The sequence below is a fragment of the Meles meles genome, chromosome 18 (genome assembly GCF_922984935.1).
Source record: "Meles meles chromosome 18, mMelMel3.1 paternal haplotype, whole genome shotgun sequence".
Taxonomy (NCBI): domain Eukaryota; kingdom Metazoa; phylum Chordata; class Mammalia; order Carnivora; family Mustelidae; genus Meles; species Meles meles.
The window spans coordinates 63732725-63757798 of NC_060083.1; the positions used below are offsets into that span (position 1 = coordinate 63732725).

The 25074-nt window shown below is 58.3% G+C and overlaps 1 protein-coding gene across 3 annotated transcripts in view; it reads right to left on the reverse strand.

The window, feature by feature from the left end:
• The window catches only part of CSNK1D (casein kinase 1 delta), a 31427-nt gene that overhangs the window by 4885 nt on the left and 1468 nt on the right, over nucleotides 1-25074 (reverse strand). For 2 of the 3 annotated variants that reach the window (XM_045986438.1, XM_045986436.1), the window contains exons 2-8: nucleotides 19350-19460; nucleotides 8473-8621; nucleotides 7752-7980; nucleotides 7147-7317; nucleotides 6641-6789; nucleotides 4838-5009; nucleotides 4111-4250 (exon numbers count right to left, since the gene is read on the reverse strand). In XM_045986438.1, coding sequence (XP_045842394.1) covers nucleotides 4111-4250; nucleotides 4838-5009; nucleotides 6641-6789; nucleotides 7147-7317; nucleotides 7752-7980; nucleotides 8473-8621; nucleotides 19350-19460 — 1121 coding nt within the window. Of the gene's footprint in view, nucleotides 1-1058; nucleotides 1124-4110; nucleotides 4251-4837; nucleotides 5010-6640; nucleotides 6790-7146; nucleotides 7318-7751; nucleotides 7981-8472; nucleotides 8622-19349; nucleotides 19461-25074 lie in introns of all 3 variants that reach the window. The other variant, XM_045986437.1, reaches the window with a different exon arrangement.

The following is a 25074-nucleotide window of genomic DNA, read 5'->3' on the forward strand; positions in this document are numbered from 1 at the left end:
GCACGAAACACCAGTGACGGCGAGGGGACACAGACGCTGCCCAGCGCTACGCTACACGCCCACACCCCAGACACTCTGGATGGCCCCTCGGCGGCCAGGACACGTGCTCAGCAGAACGAGTGACAGGAAGACGGGGAAGGAGGAAGAGGCATGCAAGCAAGGAGGCCGGGTGGCCACGGAGCCAGAAGCCCAAGAACGACCGCACCAGACAGAGTCCTAGCGGGAAGAAGTACTCGCTCCCAGCACTCCTTCCTGGAAAGTAACCTGGTGTTTTGTGAAGCAAGGACCAGGCGCTGTGTGGGCCCTGGGGGTCCCCGTGGCGGGAGGCATGAAAAGCAGCCCCTATCGAGGTGCCCCTGAGAACGCAGTCACGCCGGAGCTGTGGCCGTCTCCCAGCGGCAGGGAGCCTGGCTCGGACGCCCAGCCATGCGCCAACGGCAGGGGAGCAGGCGGCTGTGGCTGATGGGTTAATACAGACTGCAGCACGGATGGGACGCTGAGCAGAGACCGAGCTCGGAAAGAAAAACAAACGAGGACAGAAATAAATGCGAAAGAAGAGAGTGACAAAGCCAGGGCGGCAGAGACCACCAGGAGACTCCCGCAGTGAGAGCGCAAGAGCCCCCACCAAGCACGGCCGCTCAGCTGAGCACCACACGACACACGCCCCGCACCACGGACCCGGGGCCGGGCGGCTCGAGTGTCCTGGGACCGCTGGAGCCAAGCCCGAGCGCAGAGCCCTGGGCTCCTGCTCCCTGCCACAGGCCCCGGACTCTGGAGACCGCCGCAGGGCCAACAGCCAGCCAAGGGTGGGCGGGGTCCTGGGGCCGCCCCGTTCGGAGACGCTCCAGTCTGCTGGCCCCCGGACTGGGTGACCGAGCACGGCTGCTCTGGGATCCACGTGAGGAAAAGCACCGGGCAGAGGGACCGCACTCGCCCTGCGGCGCACCTGGCATGCAAGCCCAGTCCCGCCTGCGCACCCCCGTGGTGGACGCTGGGGTGGTCAGGCCCGCCCCGCCCGGCGCCGGCTGTCTGGCAAGACCCCCCGTGAGCACACTCACCCGGTGCTGCCTTCCAACGGGGAGACGCGCAGCTACTTGCCGTGGTGCTCGAAAGGAATGCTATTCTGAGGCGGGGAAAAGAGAGCTGTTGGTGAGGGCTCAGCGGGCAACAGACACGGACGCCCTCCTCGCCTCGCTTCCGCCACGTCCACCACTGGCCGTGCCGCCTCACGGGGAACCCAGGGACCTGGCGAGTGGCCCCCAAACGAGAGCAGCCGCTGTTGCTCCTCTAGGCCGATGGGCTGATGAGGCCGACTAGGGGCCAGGCAGACCCTCCTCACTCCTCAGGCAGTGCGCGAACCCGACACCCAGACGGCGGCCTCTGCACAGGCCCCTCCCGAGGCTCTGCCTGCTGCTCAGCGCGGTCTGCGCCGGGGCCGGGGGAGGACTGGCCACAAGAAGACCGAGGGGCTGCAGGCCTTGTGTCGGGAGCACGAATGCAGACCAACCAACCGAAAGGACTGACTGGCTCAGAGACGGGGTCCTCTTCTACGAAGAGCACGGGAGCCAGGGGGCCTTTTCTTCTCGGAGAGAAAAACCCGCAGTAGGTTCACTGACCAGGTGCTCTTTGGGCTCCGTGCTGCTCTGGCTGAGAAGCCAGACTCACACCCGGGGTCGGCAGCGGGGGGACTGGTCTGGCATAAGCCGCCCTGAGAAGGCAGTCAGGGCAAGGGGCAGCCACCCTCCTGCACAGTCTGAGTGCACCATGGCTGAGGGGTCAGAACAAAGAACACCGGCGTCCACGGTCCCCCCCGATGCCTGCAGGAGGGTCAGCAGGGTCCTCCCACAGGCTGGCCGTGGCTTGAGGACCTCCTTGCTGAAGGTGAACTACTCCCTTGGTCTTGAACATCTGCACAGAACACATCATCTCCTCAAAGCACACAAAGAACCCAGAGCAACGGCAGCCACCAGCCACCAGCCACGGGGGAAGCTGGTGGAATGCGGCCTCAGCCCCAGGGGCATGACCAGCCGCACCAAACAGAAGCATCGCTGGCTCTGCCTGCGCCCCCTTGCTGCGGGCAAGTGCCACCGGAAGCTACAGACTCGAAGACGCTGGAGCAGCCCCGCTCACTTTGGAACTTCCAAAGCCCTGGGGCAGGCGGGGTGGGGGGTCAGCCCCTTGCTGTGAGGCTCGGACAGAGCCTCTTGCTGCCCTGCAGAGTCTCCTGAGAAAGCGTGCTGGTGGGTGACCAGGAAAACCCAAAGAAGGGAGCAATCCCTGGGACGGGAGTGCCTCGGGGACACGCCCCCAGGGGCTGTGTCCTCAACATGAAGATCCTTAAAAACCGCCTCGGGAGACCAGTGCTTCTTTCAGAGGGGAAATGCCCCCAAATCAAATCTCTGGAGGCCCTTCCCCCCGGCCAGCCCCGTATGCTTGCCCACACGGAAAGCCAAATCAAGAGCAAAGATGCCCGACCCCTGGGTGCAAGCCTGCCTCAGCTAAGACGACCGCACGGGAATGCTCTGGGGCGTGCGGGCTGAGGCTGGCCACGTCGTGGAGAAGAAGGTGGGCTCAGACCCAGCGTTTTCCTCAGTGGTCCCAAACCATCCAGATACTTTCTTTCCTCTCAAGGAGAATTAGGTTTGCCCTTCCCTTCATCTCTGCTGGTGGAGGCCCCACATCTGGATCCCGAGTCCAGACAGACCCTGACTGTCCCTGACTGGGGTGTTTGGGGCCCCAGAGCAGACTGCATGCCTGGGCTCTCGGCCACGCGTGGGCAGACACTGCCCAGGACACGTTCCTGGCTGCTGATTCATGGATTCCAGGGCCGGTGGGAAGAAGTCCGTAGCCCTTTCTGTGTCCTGCAGGGAGGGCGGGCTGTGGGGCTGGGAGCCGTAACGGGCCCAACCTCATGACCCCGGCCAGACTCCTTAAGCCCCACAATTCCAACTCCCTGCACCCTTAGTCTCTTTGGGAGAAAGTTACCATACAAAGCCAACCCGCTTCTGACCAAACTACCGACACACGGGAAGCGTTCAGAGTGAAACTGTGCGTTCTCTCGATGAAGTGAAAAACCCAGGAGCCTCCCTGTGCCCGGGCTCCCGCACCCCGTCTGCCGGACACCAAGCCGACGCCGAAGGACTACGGTCCTGGGCGGTTCTCACAGACCCTGCGCTCTCCTAACCGGCGTGCTCCAGCCGCCCGCCCACCCGGCACCAAGCACTTGCTGATGGCAGAGCCCAGTGCTAACTCGTCCGCGAGAGCAGCCACGGTGACCCAGAGGGGTGCTGCAGAGTCCAGGACGCGGGCTTCCAAGGCCTTCCTGAAACCAGTGCTTGTCCGCCCGGCAGACACTGCGGGGCACAGGCAGCCCGGAAGATCCCCGCCGCCGCAGCAGAAATGCCCTGTGACCCACCAGGGCCCTGAGGGCTACACGAAGAAGAACGTCCGCGTGTGTGGAAAGAGCTCGTCTGCGGAGCGCACGTGAGCGAACAGAGAAGAGCCACGGCACCGAAGCCAGAGAGGGAAGAGGATCGAGTGGAGGGGACCCGCGTGACACCGCCATTTCCCTGAGGACACCTGCCTTGTCAGAAAGAAGGCACGTGGGCAGGGACTTCAGGAGACGGGAACCCTCACCCGCGGTACATCGCCTGGTGCCAGGCTCCGACAGGCTGGCCCACGCCACCTTACAGGGGCCGCCAGCCACCCCCACAGGCTGTGTGCGCCCGCGACAGACGCCATATGAGCAGCCAGGGCACTGCCAGTCTGCACGGAAGACGGCCCGGCCTCCGGGGCCGGCTCGGGGAGGGGGCCGGGGCCGCAAGGACGGCGGCAGAAAAGAAAAAGTCCCATGGCCTGCGGCAGCGCGGCTGGGAAGCCAAGCCCTTTGCCCGCACAGCCGGCCTCAGGCTCCCAACCGAGGGGCTGCACAGCCGCGAGGGGCAGAGTGTCCCTCTCCAGGTAAAACTCAGAAATGGGGGAGAAAGTAAAGGAGGGAGGAAGCCCTTCAGTACCCGCTCCCCAGTCTGCTTGGTGGCCTCAGAGCAGCCCAGAGAGGCCTGCGGCGCCTGACCTCGGTGAGCCGGGGTGGTACCCGTGCGGGGCGCGTACCTGAGAGGTGGACATGCGGGAGGTGTCTTGCCGGCCCGTGAGATCGGAGGACGAGATGTTGACAGGGGCGCCGCGGTGCAGCCGCATACTCACTTTCCGCTCTCTTTCCACGCCGGACACGGGCCGAGGAGAGGTATTAGCTGGAGGGGGAGACAGGAGGGGCGGTGAGGGCTCGGGGCAGACCCCCGACCCAGCACGGGGGGGGGCTCTCCTCAGCGGTCTCGGCATCCAGCACCACAGGGGGTGGGCGCTGCCACGCACACCAGATTCGCAGGGCGGCAACAGGCAGCTGACCCCTAGCCGGCCTGCACCCCGAGTTCGAGGTCAGCAGCGGTGGGCAGGGCCCGCAGAGCACTGCCGGACGCCAGCGCGCTGGCCCTGGGGGACTCTCCCAGGAGCGAGGCCCAGGAGTCCGGCAGGAAGGCAGCCTGAGGCCCCCACGCTTCCGATGCCGCTCACAGAGGCGATGGAGGGGTGGGTACTGAGAGGCCGTAGGGAGCAATCCGTGTCACGAAAAAGAGAAACGATGGAGAAAAAGAAAGAGATGTCCCCTGGCCGGCCAATCCTCAGAAACCAGAGTCTACCAGGACCGGAGGCACTCAGCCCCGCCCACAACACGTGCCCACCATGAGCCTGAGTGGGGCCGTGGCTCTAACAGCCAGAGCGGCCGACACACAACCAGAACCCTCTGGGGCCTGCTGCGGAGACATGGAGCTAGCCCACTCACCAGTGTGTGAGGTAGGGGTGAGGGGGGTGGGTGGAGCCACTTCCTGGGTGCCCCGCAGGCGGCCAGAGGCCGTGGAGGGGAGGCCACGGGCGGCTGGGTTTCGGGAGTGCCTCAGCCGCTCCTCTCGGTCCCGGCGCTCCCGCTCAGCATCATCAGCGGCCCGGCTGGCCCCCTGCAAAGCAAACAGCGTTAAGACCCGACTGAACGGGGTTTGGTGGAAAAAAACCCCAAGGGCCCCGGCTGTCCCCTGCTGTCGGAGAACCATCCAAGGTGATGTAGCATGATGTAGCAAGGTTGGCCATGAGGCCTCCCTCCCTCGAGGACAGAAGCCTGCCCCGGACCCTGGGAGTGCGCGGATGAGGCCTTCCCAGCATTTCCAAACCCCAAACTCGGACGGCAACTGGGTGGCCTCGTCCCCCTGGGCATCCACACAGGAACGGGAAATCGTGCGAGGTCGGGTCAGCGCTGGGCCTGAGGTGCTGGCATCTAGGGGATCCGAGAGGCACGCGCAAGCAGTGGCATCTGGTTGGCGGGGGCCCAGCCAGAACCTGGGTGGATGTGGGGCCAGGGCCCATGTGACAAGAGCGCAGGCAACCACCGCTAATTCTACTTTGAGCAAATGACGACCCAGGAGTGGGGGCGCGACTCCAGGGCCGTTGCAAGAACAGCACTGGGACGCATCTGTCTGCAAACCGCAGCCCACGAGCTGAAGCTGGCCGCCAGCGGTTTCCGCCAACGAAGCGTTACCGCTGCAGCCGCACCCACCGGTGCCCGCTCCGCCCGTGGCGGCTTCCCAGCCGCAGCACAGAGCCGAGCGCTCGTCCCACCACATGCACACCGTGAAGCCCAGGAGAGTCATTCTCCAGCCCTGCCCGGAGAAGGGCGGCCAGCCCCACTGGGAGGGCGATGGTACCAGAAGGTCACCCCAACACTGGGCGATCGGTGGTCGCACAGCCCGAGCCAGCCCACAATGGGGCACCTGGCTCTCCCCTGCAGGGCACAGACCTTGCACAGACACCCTGACACCTGCAAGGCCACAGGACAAGCCTTTCTGTCTCACGTCCTCTGAAGAGGAGGATCCACTCCTCCATCAGATCTTGTCACCCTGGAAAGGTCCCAATTTCTGTCTTAAGCTAACTAAACAGGAAAAATTTGTAACGGAAAATGAAGTAGAAGTTCCAAAAAAACCCTGGAACTTCCTGACAACAGTGCCTGAAAGTTAATTAATTAGTCTCATACAAGAGACTCAGGGACGGGACGCCAGACTGAGAGAAGGAAAACATCGAAGCTCGAGGTCTGCACGCATGCAAACGCCTGCGCCCACTCAACAAGGCTGGCAACGAAGCCCACCACTGCCGAGCACCTCTCTAGGCACCCACCCTGCTCGCTTGCCCGCACGGCTGGGTCAGAGGGACGAGGGGCAAGAGGTCACCCCGCCTGGCCGGAGCCCGTGGCCTTGGCCGTACCCTCCTGCAGGACACGCTGACGGCTGTCACACACGTACCTTCCGATTACAGATTTGTCGGTCAAGAGCGAGCCGCGGTTCCACACACAAACCTGCGCTTGGGAGACCCGCTCTGCTGGCTCCCGGGGCCCTGCGCCTATGTGGCCACCTCTGCTCTCCCTTCATGGGGCTCTTGCTTCTCAGGACTTCCCACCCCAGGGGGGCCCCACCCGGGCCACGGCCCTCACGGGGACACTTGGCCCCCCAGTGCGGCGGACGCGCCTTCTGAAGCCTGCCCCGCGTCCGGCGGAGCCTCTGGCTCACTTCCGTGCCGGGGGTGAGCGAGCTGGCGCACTTACGAACTTGAGCATGTTCCAGTCGAACACGTAGTCGTAGGAGAAGCCCTGGCGGTGGAAGAGATTCCGGAACAGCTGCCGCAGGTAGGAGTAGTCGGGCTTGTCGTCAAAACGCAAGGAGCGGCAGAAATTCAGGTACGTGGCGAACTCAGCTACGAGACAAGAGATGCGGTGCTAACCGGCACTCCCCGACTGCATGTCTGGCGACATGACGGCCACCATCCGCTGCCGCACGCTTAGGAGCTAGAGACACGGCGTCTCGCTGGCCACACGGGTCACGGACGCTTAAGAGCAGCAGCACAGCGAGCGCACCTGTGGCCCTTCTCCGCACGAACGAGGAAACTCCCCGGGTCGTGGCTCCGGAAGGTAAAGGAGCAGCAAGGACAGAAGGCTGCCACCAGCTCAAGGACACTCTTTGCTGTCTGGGACCCAGCCTCCCCGTGCCCATCCCCCCCCAACTGCCACCCCGAGACCGCGGCCAGCCCGGCGCTGCCCTCGGGGACACGCACAGGGGTAGCTTTTACACAGCACTTCGATGGGAGTGGACATCTTCTTCTCGCTGATCCGCTCGTACTTCTGCCTCTTGGTGGCGGCCTTCAGCCCCTGCCAGGGCAGAGAGCCCAGATTGAAGTACATGAGCACATAGCCCAGTGACTCCAGGTCGTCTCTCCGGGATTGTTCTGGGAAAGATGGAAACGGGTCAAGGACAGCATGTACGCGCCTGCAGCCGCAAAGCTAAGACCCCAGGCACATTCTGACTGTAGAAGCGAACTTGTCAAACCACAGAAAAATAGTCTTGGATTCTGTTTTACCAGAAGTTGCCCCTGATGTGCCCCTAGGAAACTGTGGCACCCCTGGATGAGTGACACCAAGGTTACAGGGAGGGTCGGGAAGTCCGACCACTCATTTACCTGCCGCCACCAAACCTCCCAACAGGTTTTCCAGAGTCGGGGAGCTAGACTTTGCTACAAAGGTCTGAAGACAGCCTCCATACCAAATGTGCTGACCACTTCCCCAGGGCCCCCCAAGAGGCTAGCCTTTCTCTAAGAGATGGCCATGCCCGAGGCAGCCTAGTGACCGGGAACACGGGAGACCCCAGCACCCACGTGCTCACCGATTCCAAGGTGCGTGTTGATGGAGGCGTACCGCGCCGTCCCGGTGAGGTTCTTGTTCTCACGGTACGGGATGTGCTGGTGGGTCCGTGCGTCCCGGTACTTCTTGGCCAGCCCGAAGTCGATGATGTACACCAGGTTGCCCTTCTTCCCCAGCCCCATGAGAAAGTTATCGGGCTTCACGTCTCGGTGGATGAAGTTCTTTGAGTGAATGTACTCAATGCGACTGATCTACAGGCAGGGAAGTAGTGACCAGAGGCTGAATTCCAGCAGCAGCCTCAGGAAAGGCCCCTGCTTGGCCGAGGGACGGCTGTGCCCTCAGCTGCACGTCCCGCGGCCCTTGGCCAGAGCAGAGCAACTCCGCAACCAGGGAAGGCTGCTGAAGAGATCATCTTCCACACCCCCCGCGTGGCCAGGGCAGTTCCCCTCGTTGGCCCCTGGGGTGGGGGTCGACCGACAGCAGCCTGACGGGACCACCCCTCCCTGACCAGGGTCTGCACCAGCAGCCCTTCCTTTAGAGACCCGCTGGGAGCCACCCGCATGTCTCCAAACCCAGCCCCCAGTCACAGTCCTGCGGCAAAGGTGACTACACCCCCGCCCGCTCTCTGGGCACTAAGAGGCACAGGAGGAGAATGGCACCCGAGACTGCCATCAGACTGCTGACTCACGCCGAGCCACGTCCTGAAGGCCCAGGCTCCGTCATCTCAGAGACACGATTCTTACCATCTGGTCAGCAAGCAGCAGGACAGTTTTGAGGCTGAATTTCCTCGAGCAGAAGTTGAACAGATCCTCTAGGCTTGGCCCCAACAGCTCCATCACCATGACGTTGTAGTCCCCCTCTGCCCCGCACCACCGGATGGTGGGGATGCCCACTGCAAGAGAAACCCGACACGCCTATGCTCGCATACAGGGACACAAGGGACACAAGGGCCAGGCGGGCAGTGGCGGGCAGCTACATCGGGAAAGAATGGGAGAGCGTCCCAGGCGGGGGGGTGAACAGATGCTAAGAAAGCTTCCTACAGGCAAGCAGTGAGCTGCGTGGCCCAAACCAGGAACCAGCCTGGCTTGCTGTCGGTCACCCAAGTCCATCCCTGGATTTCCTGTCACACCCTCTCTCCCCCCCAGTCATCGTGTCTCCCAGGCTCCTCGGGGCTGAGCCGTCTCTCACGTCCCTGGCTTTGGGGAGCCCGGCAATTCTTGGCGGGGGGGTTCTGGGGCCACCCCTCCACCAGGATCGTGAGAGGACGGGTGACGGGTTTGGGGAGGAAGACCGCAGAGCTGAAGGGCCTTATCACCTCACGTCAGGGGTCTGTGCTCAGCGGGACTCGTCACCGAGGATGGGACCTTGACCCCGGGCTGGGGTGTGTTCATTCTCCCCAGGGTGTGTACTGTCCTCTCTGGAAGGACGTCACTCGTGGAGCCCACACTCTGGAGATGGGGGCGGGTCACGTTCTACTTCCCCAGGGCAGAGCACCTGCACACCACACTCAGATCTGTCTCTTCCCTCCGTTTACTCACTTACTCATTTTTTTAAAGATTTTATCTGTCAGAGAGAGACCATAAGCAGGGGAGCAGCAGGCAGACGGAGAGGGAGAAGGAAGCTCCCCACTGAGCAGGGAGCCCGATGCGCGGCTCGATCCCAGGACCCTGGGATCATGACCTGAGCCGAAGGCAGAGGCCTCACCAACTGAGTCACCCAGACACCTGAATTTTATTATTTTTTTATTAAAATTTTTTTTTAAAGTATGCATGCTGTACAGTATTCCCTCTGGAGAAAAGGTCACAATTCATCTATTCTTTCATCTGGACTGTCTGGGTTTGCTTCTATTACAAACGGTGCCACTAAGTATACCCTTATTTGCGTTCAAGGGTGGAAATTCTTACACACGAAATTCTTGTTCACATCCAGTCTCCCCGGGCACAAGCCTACGAACACAGCATAAGCTGTCTGCCTATGAGGTAATGTCACCTTGGTTCCCAGCCAGCCAGCCCACTCCACACGCCCAGCAGCAGCGCGCTGGTGCGAGACCACCCGACTGCTCGTCATCAGCCGAGCGGTGTGAGCCGGCATCTCGCTAACCTGCGATCGTTCATCCGTGTGTGGACCGGCCACACGCTGTTCCTCTCTGAAATGTCTACCCTGCCCTTTGCCAATTTTCCTATCAGAAAGACTTTTGTCTATTTATAGCCATTCTTTAAAAATTCTGGGTACTAAACCATTGTTGATTTCATGTGAGGCAATTTTTTTTTTCTTCTGGAGCCTTCTGATGAGAAATTTTAACAAAGACAAACATATCAGTCTTTTGCACGATGAGTAATGTTTTTGGTACAAGAAACCCTGAGTCAGAACCAGATACTATCATGATCTTTCAAGAGTTTAAAAGCTCCTCTGTATCAACAAGATGGAGCGGCAGGAGCCCGATGCCTGCTCACGTTGGGGAAGACCAGAAGGCTGGACATGTGGAAAGATGGTTTCTAAGACATTAAACGGGAGGCAGCGAACACACGCAGAGCTGAAGGACAGGACACAAGCCGCATGGGCCTCAGACTGCCCCTTCCTCCCTCGACTATCGGCAGAAATGCAAACACTGAACAGAATAAAGTAACTTGACCTCACCCCGTAACTAAGCAAAGAAAGAACCTGAGCAACAGAGTAAAACACCAAGCACGCAAGCAAGTAAAACTCATAAGGTCCGGCATCCAGAGACGACCAGGGATGCGAAGGAGAAAACATCCATACTGAGGAACAGTTGATCACCTGAAACGGGTTCAGATCTAAGAATGAGTAGAGGACAGTAAGAGTTACTACAGGGCAAGTGGGTGGCTCAGTCAGTTAGGTGTCTGACTCTTGATTTCAGCTCAGGTCATGATCTCAGGGTCGTGGGATGGAGCCCCGAGTCTGGCCTGTGTCTCGCTCTGCACTCAGTTGGGAGCCTGCTTGAGATTCTCCCTCGGTTCCTCTCAGCTCTGTGTGCTCTCTCTCTCTAAAAATAAATGAACAGGAGCACCTGGGTAGCTTAGTTAGTTAAGCATCTGCCTTAGACTCAGGTCATGGTTTCAGGGTCCTGGGATCAACCCCCACATCAGGCTCTCTGCTCAGCGGGGAGTCTACCTCTCCCTCTCCCTCTGCCTGCCACTCTGCCTACTTGTGCTGTCAAATTAATAAAATCTTTTAAAAAATCTAAATAAAAATTATTACAAATTCTAATTATATTCTGTGTCTAAAAAGCTACATGACAGGGGCGCCTGGGTGGCTCAGTGGGTTAAGCTGCTGCCTTCAGCTCAGGTCATGATCTCAGGGTCCTGGGATCGAGTCCCGCATCGGGCTCTCTGCTCAGCGGGGAGCCTGCTTCCCTCTCTCTCTCTCTGCCTGCCTCTCTGTCTACTTGTGATTTCTGTCTGTCGAATAAATAAATAAAATCTTTTAAAAATAAATAAATAAAATAAAAAGCTACATGACAGCATGGCATGGGAGATTTATAAAAGACTCAAATCCAACTTTTAGAGGTGAGAACTACAGTTTCTGAGATTAGATGGTACAGAAGAAAAGATGTGTGACTCGAAGGCAAAGCAACAGAAACTACTGGAAAAGGAACAGAAGCCAGCGTCGAGCCACCTGGTAGCTACACCACCAAAGCCCCCAGGAAAGGTGGAGGGGGACAGAGATGGCAAGCAGCTGGATGAAGACGATACACCCACAGCCCGCACACACAAGAGCCATAAGGACCTTCACATCAATGTTCGTGCCTGCGGATCGCATCACTCACAATGAGGGATACAGAGAGCATCTCGGAAGCAGCCGGGGGGAAATTCGTATCACAGAAAGAGGGCAAACACCAGGATCGCTGCAGACGTCTTGGCAGAAGTGAGGCGCGGAGGAGCACAGGAGGACAGCACCTTTCAAGCGCTGAGGACACCAACCTCCAAAAGCCAAGACAAATGAGATTTTCAGATATAAAAAAGCTGGAAGAAGCCTTCGGCAGCAAACCTGCACTGCTACGTATGGGAAAGGCCACCCTGTGGACAGAAGGCAAGCGATGCCGGCCGGAAGTGTGGGCCCACACAAAGGGATGGAAAGCACTAGAAGTAACAACTAAGTTCACTCATAAGAGCTTTTAACATTACTTCAATCCCTTTAAAAGCTGTGACTGTTCGAACAAAAATAACAACGCGAGGCAGGTTTGTAACACGCAAACGTCCGTGCTGCAGGACAGCGTCGCAGAGGCCCGCAGCGGGGAAGCCAAGTGCGCCGTCACAGGCCCGTGTGCTCCACACCAAGCACGAAACACGGCAAGGACACGGCACGATTTGTTAAAGATGACACGATAAACCCTAACTCAGTCACTGAGGTAACAAAGAGGTGCCAGAGAGCCAGCAGAGGAGCAAGTCGTAAGAAAAACCATTAAGAAATGTAAATAAAGGGGAGCCTGAGTGGCTCAATCGGTGACTCCCTTTGGTCCTGGGATGGACCCAAGCCAGGCTCCTGCTTCACAGGGAGCCCGCTTCTCCCTCTGCCTCTGCCCTCCCTGCTTGTGCTCGCCTTCTCTCACCAACAAATAAATAAAATCTTAAAAATGTAGATAAAATGATGAATCAAAAAGAAGGCAAGGGAGGAGGGGAGACAAAACCAGCAGCAAGATGGTCAACCAAACCCTGGCAGGTCGGGAACCACATCGGGCGTCCATCCTCTCAACACACCACACGAGGCGCGTGTTCTCAGACGAGAGAGAAACGCGCGCCCTTGCCACACAGGCAGCTTGTAAGAAGGGCAGCGCAGGACACCAACTTTAGACAGAAAGGGACACGAGAGCCGGGTCTGCACAGGACGCGGCAGGCTGCAGAGAGCGTTTCCAGGGACGTGCCTGTTACAAGGATAAAGCACCAGCATGTCCGGAAACACAGCTCCACGCGGCCCCCGGCGCAGCCTCAGGACACGCGCCGCGGAACTGCGAGGGACGGACACGCGCGCCGCCCGACAGCGCCCTCAGCACCCCCGGGGCAGCAGCGCCGAGGGCCGTGGACCGAGACAGGCCTGCACCCTCAGACGACGATGGAATTCGATCAGAAGTGACAGGGCTCCCTGGGAAGCTCCCAAACGCTGAGAAGCTGCATCGCCCACGTCAAAATAGCCCAGGGACCAGGGAGCAATCAGGAGGGGAGCAGAAAGCTTTCTGAACTAAATGAAAATGAAAACACAACACGTCAGGGTTTATGAGACGTGCTCCAGGAGCACCTGGGGGAAATTTATAGCAACAAAACACCTGTATTAGAGAAGACAGATCGATGATCTCAGAAAACAGGAAATCAAACCCGAACAGATGAAATACCAATGACCGCAGCAGTAATCAACGAAACGAGACACAAAGAGAGAAAAATTAGAGAAACCAAAGCATGTTCTTTGAGAAAATTTCTATCACCCTCTAACCAGGCTGGTGGGAAAGAGAGAGAAGGCGCAGTGAGAGACCAGCCTCGAGCAGGTTCTACGGCCGTTCAGAGGCCAGCGGAGGACACCAACTTTAGCCAGAAGGGGACACAGGAAGTCAACAGCCTCCCGCAGTAAAGTCGATCACTCGGACAACACGGATAAACTGCTGGAAAGACACCAACCATCACAGCCGTTAACTGCTGGCAAGGGTGTAAAGGACAGACACCTGGAAAGCAGCTGACTGCTTATCCAAAAGGAAAAATATTCACCTACTTCTGATTCTGCCATTCCTAGATACTCACCCAAGACAAAAGTGTCCACGCAAATACCCACACAAACGTTTATAGCATCTTTGACCGCCCACGGCTCGGGGAGGGACGGAGAACATGCTGGATGCACCCAGGGGCCACTGCACAGTACCGTGAGGACGACTCTCTCAGGGGCCAGGCCGGCTTCCTCCGGCTGCCCGGAGCTGCGGGGCGGAAGGGTGCTGCGGCCGCTGTGAGCGCACAGCCATCGCTCCAGACGCACCTGCTGCGTCTCACTGTCCCAAAGAACGGCCCTCTGGGGCCCACGTTCTCAGGCTTCCAAGTGCCCTGGTCGTGCACAGATCTTGTGCATTCTAACTCTGCTCTGGATGTAAGCGTTCTGGCTTTATGTTCCCGTGTACTTCCGCGTGATGCCCTCTGTGCGCTGGGCTCTCGGGGCGAGGAGACTTTGGGGGAGGGGCAGGCAGCAGCCACACCTGCGCCACACAAGATGCTCTGCCGTCTCCCCGGCGTGCAGGACTACTACTCGGAGTGCACGGGAACCCCCCGCTGTTACTGGGGCAGCCCAGGACTTGACCTCTCCCTCCTAGAAGACCCAGAATTCGTCTGAACAGGAAAGCTGGCGTACAGGTGTCAGCAGAAGGTGCTGAGCGGCAGCCACGGCTGGGGGAGGCTGGTCCAGACCAGTGATGAAGGATTCCCACTCTGGACCTCCAAGCTCATGGGCTTCCTTCACCGACCAGATCCCTCACTGGCCCAGACCAGCACCTGCACCACAGCACCACAGCGCCACAGGGTTCCTGCGTGTCTCTGAAAATACGCAAGCTGGTCACGACAAGTTGTGAGAGAGCCTGAGCTCCCCTGGGTAGCGTATGAACCAAAGACTCTAACCCTTAACCTTGAACCATGCCCTTAACCTTGAACCAAGGGTTTTCTTGCCTTGGCTTGCAGAAACCACGGTGTCCGGGGCCAGCATCCTGCACCGCCACAGCAGCGGTTAGTGCCACGGTGGCGAGTGCGACAGAAGGCACTGCACCAGCCATGCCTCACCCTGGTTTCGAGCTGCCCCTTGGATCGCTCTGTCTGCTGGGCCCTCGGCGCTCACAAGCTGCCAGCTGGGTGACTGACAGGCAGCCTAGCTTGTGTAAACAGGAGCTCGACTTTCTCCACGCTCTTCTGGGGTTTTATCATTTACCAACTTGTTTTCCTACTGAGGGAAAAACAGCCGGAGGCTGACAGAAGGCTTTGTACCAGGCAGAGGATCTGACACCCAGCCCTGAGGGGCCCCTTCTTGAAGTGTGTGCACGCATGGGGGAGGGGTAATCTTAAACCATCCTTTCTTGGAGCCCCTTCACCTAGTTCCTATTTTGGGCCAGATCTTCTGTCCTGAAAACTTGCCTCCTACCCTACTCCTTCCTCTATACTCCCAATCCCCCCGAAAAGCTCGAACACCCTTACATTTAATTTCTGGAGGGATCTCCACAATTCTTAAATGGTTTGTGTAAAATTCCGAAGAAGCCAGAAATATTCCATGCCTTGTTCCCAACGTCCCAAGTCAAGGCTGTTCTTTGACACGATTCAGGCCAAACACACCGCTGTATTTAGATGGACCAAACCCGCCTCACTCGTCTCTAATCCTGGGAAGATGTGCTAGGCCGGGGCCGGGGCGGGGGCGGGGGGGGGGGGGGGGGGGGGCTGGGAAACCAAGAGGGGAAGATGACTGGGCCTCCAAGCCACTCAGGAGCATCCGTGAAGGTGTAAGACACACAAGTCAAGGGTCAGAAGACTTCCGTGGGATGTGGGTGAATGGGACTCCATGTTTAATGCAGGAAACCAAAGCTCTGTATGGAGTCTTGAATTTCTGGGGAAGGAGGGAGAGGAGGGAAGCATGTGCCTATCTGCCCTCTCCCAAGCTCCAGGAGGCTGAGCCCCCAGGTTCAGTGACTCTGTCCCTGGACGATACGTATGTGACAGCTGGATCCCCTGACACTGTCACACGCACTGACCCTTTCCATCCCCTCAGAAAACAGTGAAGAAAAAGACGCCCTTAATTTTTAATGCCCCTTGTCTTGTGTGCTAGCCAAGGCACCCCACGCCACACTACAGAGGGATGGTGATGACGAGACCAAGAGGATGTGGCTCCAGCAGAAGCCGAGATGCCAAGCCGCTGGGACAGAACGGCCCTGCAGGCACGTGCAGCCCTCGACGGCATCCTGCAGGCCAAGCACTCGCCTGCTCCGTGAAACACAATTCCACTCGCAAGCGGTGCGCCAGAAAAGATGTCTGGATGCCATCGAGGCACCGTCCCCAAGAGCAAGATGCCAGAGCAGGAGAGAAGCACTGCTTACGGAGATGTGAGGTTACTCAACGCAGCCGTGTTGGCGCAGGGGCGCCCCGGGAGCGCGCGGGATGGAGGAGAGCCGTGTGCCACGTGGAGACCACACGCACGGACTCCAGTGTGGCATGCGTCGGGCAGATGTGCATCAAGGGCTCACGATGTCTGCTGACACCGACAGGGTGTTCCGATGGTGGCACCCATTTTTTCTAGCGGTCGACACCAGCATGCCTTATCACCCCCACCTCAGGGAGCAGACAAGATGTGGTCAAGGCAGAGAGCCCTGCGGTAAGAGTTCTCTGGCCAGAAGATGCTAAGCTCTCTGTGTAGCCTGCTTTGTCCTGAGCGGACTGTCTGGAGAATCAAGGAGTGAGGCCCCAGGAAGCAATGAGCTAAGCTACTCACAAGCATGTTCCCGCCGTCTGTCCAGACTGCTCCTCTGGGGACGGCGAGATCAGAAATCTGAGAATGCACGCTACTGCGGGGCCGTGCAGGAGCAAGCAAGGCCCGCGAGGCAAGAGCAGCGGCGACCAGCACGCTGCCCCCACCCGTGGGCCATTCGGATGGGAACTGGGTCACCTGGCGCCACTATGCGTCACTCTCAACGCCCGAAGGAGTCCAGCGATGCCAAAACCTACACTTGGGAGTGGAAAACTAGGGGACAGGCTCAGGCAAAAGTGCTTTTAATTTTTACTTACGAGAAGTTTCAATATTCAACATTAATGCAAATACAAATTTTCAGTTTTCGGCAATTCAAACCCGAAACAACTGTAAACCGCCAAACCTTCTGACAAGGCCACTGGGTTTTTAAAAACAAATCTCTTAGGGTGACAGAGAAACAACTTAGAACAAACCAGGCAGGGATGTTAGGGGCAACCTCTGGACCGTGGCTTCTCTCCCAGAGTGCACTGGGACTGACATGAGGGCACTTCGGGGGGTCCCTACCGCCTCTCAAGCAGGTGGAGCAACAGGCATTCAATTTGGTATGGATCCCCACAGATTACATACGTTCTTGGCTACCGTGAAACATTTCTTAACAAAAAGATAGTGACTGTCCAAAACACAGCATGGGCACGGACGAGAGGAGTGACCTCGGGGGATGCCGCCAGCTTCTGCTGCACAGGCAGGTGCCGGCCCCCCTCACGGCCCGCCCGGACTCCTCACACACGGCCCACTCATCCCTCACACATGCCACACCTGTCCTGAGCCTTGACCAGACGCTCACGTTCTTTACTGAGGGATCACCAAAAAAGGGCTGGTCCAAAGCCACTGTGGGGACATCAGGATGGGAAAGAGCAGTCAACGTCTGGCGGTCCACTGCATTCTGAGAAGAACCCAATGTCTGCCCAAGTCACTCACCAGCACAGCTAAACAAGACCCATCCCTGCTACTCCACGTGTTCCGTCCCCGCCGGCAGACTCGCGGCAGGTGGAAGCATCTGGGGTGCGCTGCTGGCGGCCGGGGAGGGCAGCGGCACGCCTCCCCAGGAGCACAGCCGCTGTGCAACAGTGGCCTGGGTGCCCCGATGCTCAGGGTCAAATCTCTGTCCTCTGGGAAGCTCCGCATCGGTCTGTGCGTGTTTCCTCACTCAGGACACGAGGCTGGCTGACACCCACTGCGGAGGACAGTAGTGGCAGCAGACGTGCCGGGGTCTGTAGCGAGGCTGACTCCTCCCGCAGGTGGCCGGCCCGCCTGAGCGCTGCTCTCTCCGGCCAGGCTCAGCAACACCACCATGGTCCAGGCAGCGTCCAGAGGACCCTGCACGGCAAGCTAGAGAGTGCACGGCAGCCTCTCAGCTTCCAGCTTCCTCCTAGGGTACCACGTGCAAGGAAGCCCAGAACACAGCATTAAAAGCATTGAAGAGCCACAATCAGAGGCCCTGGCCATCCCTTTACCACGACCAAGTGGTCTGTGTGTCCCGGCACGAGACGGGATGCAGAGGGGGATGGACAGCACGTGGACCCCTGCACCGTCCACAGTCTCAGCTGCGTGGTGGTCAGGAGCTCACGCAACACTACCAGAATCATGGACGCTGCGTTTATGGACATCATGTGTTTTCAAAAATTGAGATCTTTTTTTTTTAATTTTTAAAGCACCTTGATAACATCCACCAAGTGCACGTCTGAAACAGAAGGAAAACTCAACCTGCACGTGGGGGATGGCTGGGCGGGGGAAAAGCCTAGGTTTCTAGGATCCTAGAGGAGGGGCACAAACCCTACAGCAAGGATTCAAAGTGAGATGCGATGCTGCCGCCTGCGCCCTCAGCCCCGCGGCACACAGCTGTGGTCCGGGGACCGCGAAGACCCGCTCCGAAGGGAGTAAGTTCTTCTCTGCTCAGTGTCAGCCACTTCTCCAATTCCTATTTGGGGCATCAGGGACAGTTTTCTTCCCTTCCGCCCTCTGGCCCTCCGGCTTACAGACTTTCAACAGAAATGCGGCCTGTTAACACTCAATAGGCTTTCAAGCTGGAAGCTTTCCTCAACCCCTGGCCATCAGGCCCTGTCCAACCATGAAGGCCGCACCCAGAGTCACCACCTGACAAGCTGTGTAGAGTGTCCCTGATGCCTGAGAAGCCCTCTGCCGAGTGTCACCAGAGGGCAGACGCACTGGCCGGGCCCTCGTGGACCACTCCCCGGGGCCCACAGGTGTTTTCACCCCGGGGTGCCAGTCCAGAGTCCAAAGCCACCCCTGGTCCCGAGAAAGCTGGGACAGGATGCCCGGATGCCCTCTGTGATGGGTCCTGCAGGACTGTCCGTGTTGTCTGATGTGTATCTGTCACTAAAGGACGTTTGTCGCAGCGCGAAGCAAGAAATGTTGGTTGCTAGCGGCAGCACAGATTAAACCATTTTTGTGGAGGAAAAGACGCCAGAGTGGAATCATCAATGCTTCCTTCTCACCCGAAAAAAGCGAATTCAGACTCTGAAGACAAACTTTCATTTGGCGAAGCGCTGAGAGCACACAAACTATGAAAGCACCCAGAGGCTTCTGCCACTTCTGCCACGAAGCGTCTCGGACAGGATGCGGCGCGGCCGTTCTTCAGGCACGGAGCCTTGATCCCAAGGGCGGCTCCTTGCGGTGAAGCACGGACATGTCCCTCCTGACGCTGCAGAGTCTTTGGGACTCTGAGACCCCCAGCAAAATCCCCACCTGCTCCAGAAGCCAGACTACTTGGAAGTCCAGGGAACTCTAAAAGTTAGACTCTGAGATCAGGATGAGCGCTCTCCAACATCAGACACCCTCAGGTCTGAGCGGTTTTACACAACGCTGTGAGCAAAGCGTGTGACTGACGGGGCACACCCAACAGTCAGGAGCCTAAAAAGCCAAAATTCACATGAACCCTGAGTTCAAAGACACTACTAGCTAACGTGGGGCTAGGGAAAAGCAGAAAATCACGTTTTCTGTTGAACGAGGCCCTCGGGAGGCCTCCTGGTGTCTGAAGGAAGCCACGTGACCGAGTCAAGCGTAGGGACGTTTTCCTCCCTTTCCCAAATAAACCAGAGGCTGCGATTCATGACGCGTTCTCCCCCATCAAATACGACCCGGTTTTCTTTTGAACAGGTAAAGGGCATACCTCCTCCCTGCATCATTTTGTAGATTTTGCTCTCAATGTGGAGCTGAGGGTGTTTGGTTTTGACGCATTCAAGCTTGATGGCAACTTCTTCTCCAGCAGCAATGTCCGTACCTTGGCAAAGAAAGAGAACAGCAAACGTTAATAACCTGGCGTCAACCACCTAATGCAACGCCACGACACACTTCTCACCCTCCACGCTGCTTTCCACCGTGAAACGCTGCCAGCAGTTGACAAACCCCACGGAGAACCACCATTACTTCCACTCTTTACGCTGGAAGCCTTTGACATGCACAGAGAAGTTTACTCGGTTTTCTCTCACCCACTTCCATAGGTCCCCACTCTGATCACGCCAACAGGGGACTCAGAGACAGGGCAGTGTCGTCCTCTCTGCAAGAATTCCCATCGTTTTTGCCCGGAACCTTCCAGTCCACCTACCGGTCAGCCCCCGTGTTCGCCCACCCAGAGCCAAGCAGTGGGGGAGTTCCAGAGTGACTGTATGTTCCCCGTTTCTCCATGCTGCCCGGACAGGCCTGTGTGGGTGGGTTTGGACCTTTCCTTTCATGAAACACCGACCTGGCTGCGGTCCACCCGCCCCGGGTGTTGAGCCGCACGCATCCTGGAACAGTCACGGCGCTTCCCAAGCAGAACTGGTTCCCATAAGCAGACTCCTGCAAACCCCCCTCCCGAAGAACAGGACGTCGCTGTGCGCTTATTACTGACACTGGCCCAGAAGGACAGATCCTTTCTCAGAGCCCCAGTGAGCCCCGTCAACACACGCCTGTCATATACCTTTTGTTAGTTTTATACTAAAACTGGCAAAGTATCTGCTAATACCTCCTAATAACCAGACCACGGGTTGGAGGCAAAGTCAGAGCTTTTATCTAAAAATGTTCTCTCTGTTTTACTCCAATCAAGTAATTGCTGATGCGCAACACCCTGCCCCAGGCTTCACACAAACGCTCCTGAGCTCTCCTGTGCCCCGAAGCCGTGCCGTGAACCCTCCTCAAGAGGCTCCAGCTGGAGAGAACGGGAAGAGCCTGCACAGTACACACCTGGCTTCCCCTAAGTGCGCCTGCGTACAGGCGTCCCCTCACCTGCAGCCGGCTGCGTCTGTTAACAGATGGTGGAGCTCCCGCCCCATGGTCAGCAGCGCAGCAGCCTCACCCGAGCTCACAGGCCCGCACCCCTCCCCTCCCTCCTCTCCTCGTGACCGCGTCACCATCTCCCGGCGGCGTCACCACAAAGGGGAGTAAAGCACAGTAAGGTTACTCTGAGAGACCCCGTCACAGACCTTCCGGTACGGCGCGCGCTGCAACCGCTGCCTTATCCTTAGCCGCTGCTGGGAACCTCTCACTGCACATCATGTATGAACATCACCATGGGTCAGTACGTCTGGGAACACAGGTGGATGCGTCGTGTTCGGTCCCGTCTGCGGTTTCAGGCATCCCCTGGGGGTCATGGAATGTGTCCCCCGTGGATAAGGGGGTCTGATGTATAAACCATTTTCATCCTTCCCAGGAGTATGTTTATCTGTACTGGTTCCAGCAGCTCAACAGACCTAGGACATTTCCAACTCAACTGAGATCCTAGTGCTGGACAAAGCCACCTCAGCTGCCTGGTTTCCTTTCTCCACAGGTTTAGGGGGAGAAGTGCGGCCTGTTTCATGAGACGCGCCCAGAGAGTGGGTTCACGGATACAAAGCACTCTGAGATTCCCAGGCAAAGGACAAGGACGATCAGCAAGCACTAAAGCCACGCTGAGCCCGCGGGAGTGCCGCTGTTCCTGTGGCCTCTCAATGCCCAAGAACCCCCGAAGCCTCCTCCGGACGGCGCAGACGGCCACGAGCAGCGCAGGGCTTCTGCCGGGCCTGACTCCAGAACCATGGGGAGGAGCCATCTGATCGCGCCAAGCGACCACCCTAGATGAAAGAACTTCATTTTCCGTTCCGCAGAGACGCCTGTGGCACTCGGAAAGAAGGCAGGTAATACATTTTTGTCCTTCCACCCGCACTCGCGATGATCTATCCAGTTACAAGAGAAATGACTTCATCGTAAATGTGCTGTGCAAACGGGAAATGCACTGGGAGTTCCTGTGAGGACCTGGACTCCGAGCTGAGCCTGCCAGCCCAGGAGGCACAGAGAAACGGATGACTCAGCTTTCTGGTCACAGCAGCAACTCTGCTCCCCACGGCGCAAGCAGTGGCCCTTCAGCGAGAGCACTCCTGCTCCACCGACCATGTCCGCGCCGCCGCCCTTGCCACAAAGCAGGTCTTCAATGACAAGACAGCCCGGACCCACGCAAACTGCCTACCAGACCAGTACCTTCAAAAGGCAGAGAACATCCCAGCTCCACTCCATTGTGCCTGATAACGCAAACATCTGGCCATCAATCCAGCAATACCGACCTGACGGTCTTGGAGACAAAGGACCATGGGCAACTGTGGAGAACAATCTGAATGCCATCCTCCTATCACGGTGCCAGGCTCCCTGCAGGACCACACCTGCAATCCAGCCAGCCAGCCTCCCCCAGGATCACGGCAGCAGCAGGGCCAGCCTCCCTCAGGATCACACCAGTAACAGAGCTAGTCTCCTCCAGGATCACACCTGAAGACAGGACCAGCCTCCCCCTAGCATCGTAACTGTGAAAGTTGCCAGGCCACATGATCCAAAGAGAGCCGGCTTGGGCTGTGCAGATAAATGTGAGCACAGCAGACACTCCGGGCTGCTTCTTTGGAAGATGTCTGCCCCGTGGGTCGATGTACAGCAGCCCAGCTTTAATTCCCGGACACTCCATGAGGAGCAAACATCACAGGCAAAACCGAGGCCCACCCGTCTATATGGCCCTGCAGCCCTGCCCTACTTCCTGGGGCGGGCCTCACACCTCATACTTCACTAGGAACGCTGCTCCAAGTCTGGTGCTCAAACCACACCAGCCCATGGGGGGGCGAGGGGGACAGGGGGGACGACGGGGACAGACCAATACCGGGCAGTGGGAGAGCAGCGAGGAGCTCTGACAGCAAAGTGACGCTGCTGCGACATTTTTATCTTATTCTACAAAAACAATGGTCTGGGAAGGACTGGAAATTACAAAACCTGGTTCTTCAGCATAACTGACTTTTACAAGCACTTGTTCTAGACAGAGAACAAGAATCTGAAGACCCGACCGAGCACTCGGTTTCAGAGTCACAAGTCAATCCACAGTGTCGGTTTACACTAAGCCTATTTATCTCCCGAACAACCTCAACTCCGAGGTAGCTAAGGAACCCCACCCAGGCGGGTACGGGCTCCTCTCTCCAGGCAAAGGTACTAGTCTCTCCGTAGACACAGGTTAGTGGTCGTCCTGAGAGAACAAAACTACGTCTCTCCAGCTGAGCGAAGTCAGATGGTGAACTACGTGAACCCAACCCCAGGCTTGAGTCTGTCCTGCACAGCAGCCGGCCTTCCACCCAACACCCGCCGAGGACTGTCTTATCAAAGCGGCCTCTGGGTCGCCAGGCAAAGGTCACTCTCACAGGGCAACCGTTGACAAGGCAACTGAGGCAGGCTCACCGCCTCTCAGTACAGCCTCTCCCAGCTTCAGCCGCCACCCTAGGAAAGCTTCAGCCAGTTCAGGCAACTGGTCTTCTCTCCCCACGGCCAGGCCGCCGCCGCTTCGGAGCCCCTACTGTGCGCCAGACATCCTTGCACACTGCTCCCGAGAGAAAGTCCGTGAGAGGGAAAACACAAAACCAAGTATGAGGAGGTTACTAAGCTTAAGCTCTCTAAAGGTGCTTATGCGCGTTATGACGTCAGACCGCACGGTCCACCCAGGTAACACGCGGGCAGAGGCGGCCATCCCCTGCTCAACGGAGTGACTGGGTCTGATCGGGCATGGGCAGGAAGAAAACCTCCATTCCGCCGCTCATGAATGACAGAGGCAGGGGATGGGAGGGCCCCGAGGACCCTTCTGCCAGCCTCCAGCAGACAGACATGGACAGGAACAGACAGAGCCCGGGGCTCGCAGACACTGTCCCACCGGCTGAACAGAACAGAGGCTGTGCCAACTGCAGCACGGCCACCGCGCACACTCCTTTCTCCCCTCCGCTCTGCTGACCACAGAGAACGCGCGGTCCACGTGAGAACATGGCCCTCCCCGTTTTCAGTGTGAGCAGGTGTACGAGAGGTACCCTGACCCCAAGTGAAAGGGATCCTGGTGTCCAGTGCCTCACAAACATCGCCTCCGGCAGCGAGGGACCAAAGCACGTGCAAACTAAAGCTGAGGGCGGTGCAGGGCTGGGAAAGCCTCACCCCCACCAGCGACGCGGAGACCAGGCAACGTTCTGCCCAAGTGTGTGCTGTACAGGACACACGAGCTCCAAGGCCTTCCCAGCCCGTCGTTCCCAAGAGCCTCTGGGATCTGGTAGGCTTGGAGGCAGACTGAGGATTAGGACCATCCATTCTGGGGTCCACAGTGGCCCAAGTCCAGTACGTAAACTTTCTGAAGTCCAGGCATTGGAGAAATAGTCCCAACGTACTATCCCCTTCAAAAGGGCAACTGTGGGAAGGACTGGCATGACCGGCAGGGCACAGGGCTGCCTGACCGCCTCAGGGCAGCAGGCCGCTGGGAAGGCAGGCCAGCACTGGCTCTCTTGGCCCACACGGCCCTCCGCAAGTTGAAAGACGGGCCTCCTCGCAGTTTCCAACCTGTGAAAGCACAGGAAGTTCCAGGCAGAAATCCAAGACCCCACATGCCAGGACCACAATGAGGTGAACCCGCCCAGAGGAGTCGAGAGCGCTCTGATCAGAAGCGCAATGACGGTGAAGTGACTTAAGTTGTCATCACACCAGAATATGGGGCACATAACAATTTTCAAGACACGAGGACCCAATTCCTTAACTTACGCCTTCACCTACACAGGAAAAATGTGGTATGGATGACTCCCTCCCTCCCAAGGTCTCGAGCAGCCGTCTTTGACCCTGAACCACAGTGGCTGGTGAGCTCTCCAGCCACATCTCATTCTCGTAACAAGACGCCTCTCCTCAGCGGGGCAGCGCGTGGCCTGAATGGACCACCGTGCCGGCCAGGAGCCGCCTTCAGGAAACATCAGTTGCGTCTTAGGTGCACCTCAAAGGACGGGCCGTGGGGCTGTTGGGAGCGAGGGCATGAGAGGCACAGCCCATGGGTCCTGGGGACAGAGGACAGACCCTCTGGGCAGGTCAGCCTGATCTGAGGATCGAGAGCTCCGAGGTGCGGCCCGGAGGTGGCAGCGGGACCGCGCAGACAGGGCTCCCGCAGCAGCTTCGAAAGCACAGAGCCCACCGGAGGACGGAACGTCTGAAAACAGCCACTTTCTGATCCCCGTGTCAGGGTGCTAGTGGACGGGTTTTCAGAACGGCTCCTGCACCCTGGGTTAAAACTTCAGCCAAGGGGCACCCAGGGGGCTCAGTCGTTAAGCGTCTGCCTTCAGCTCAGGTCACGATCCCAGGTGCTGGGATCGAGCCCGGCATCGGGCTCCCGGCTCGCAGGGGAGCCTGCTTCTCCCTCTCCCGCTGCCCCTGCTTGTGCTCCCTCTCGCTGCGTCTGTCAAATAAATTGAAAAACAAAAACAAAAAACTTCAGCCAAAATGTACTGTTCTATAAATAACGCAAACCGTTTACATTCCGCCGGCGGCTCTCCGAAGCCAGGGCCGCAGGGCGCAGCCGGGCGGCTGGAGAGAAACGGCTCTGCAGAGCGGGGCGCAGCAGC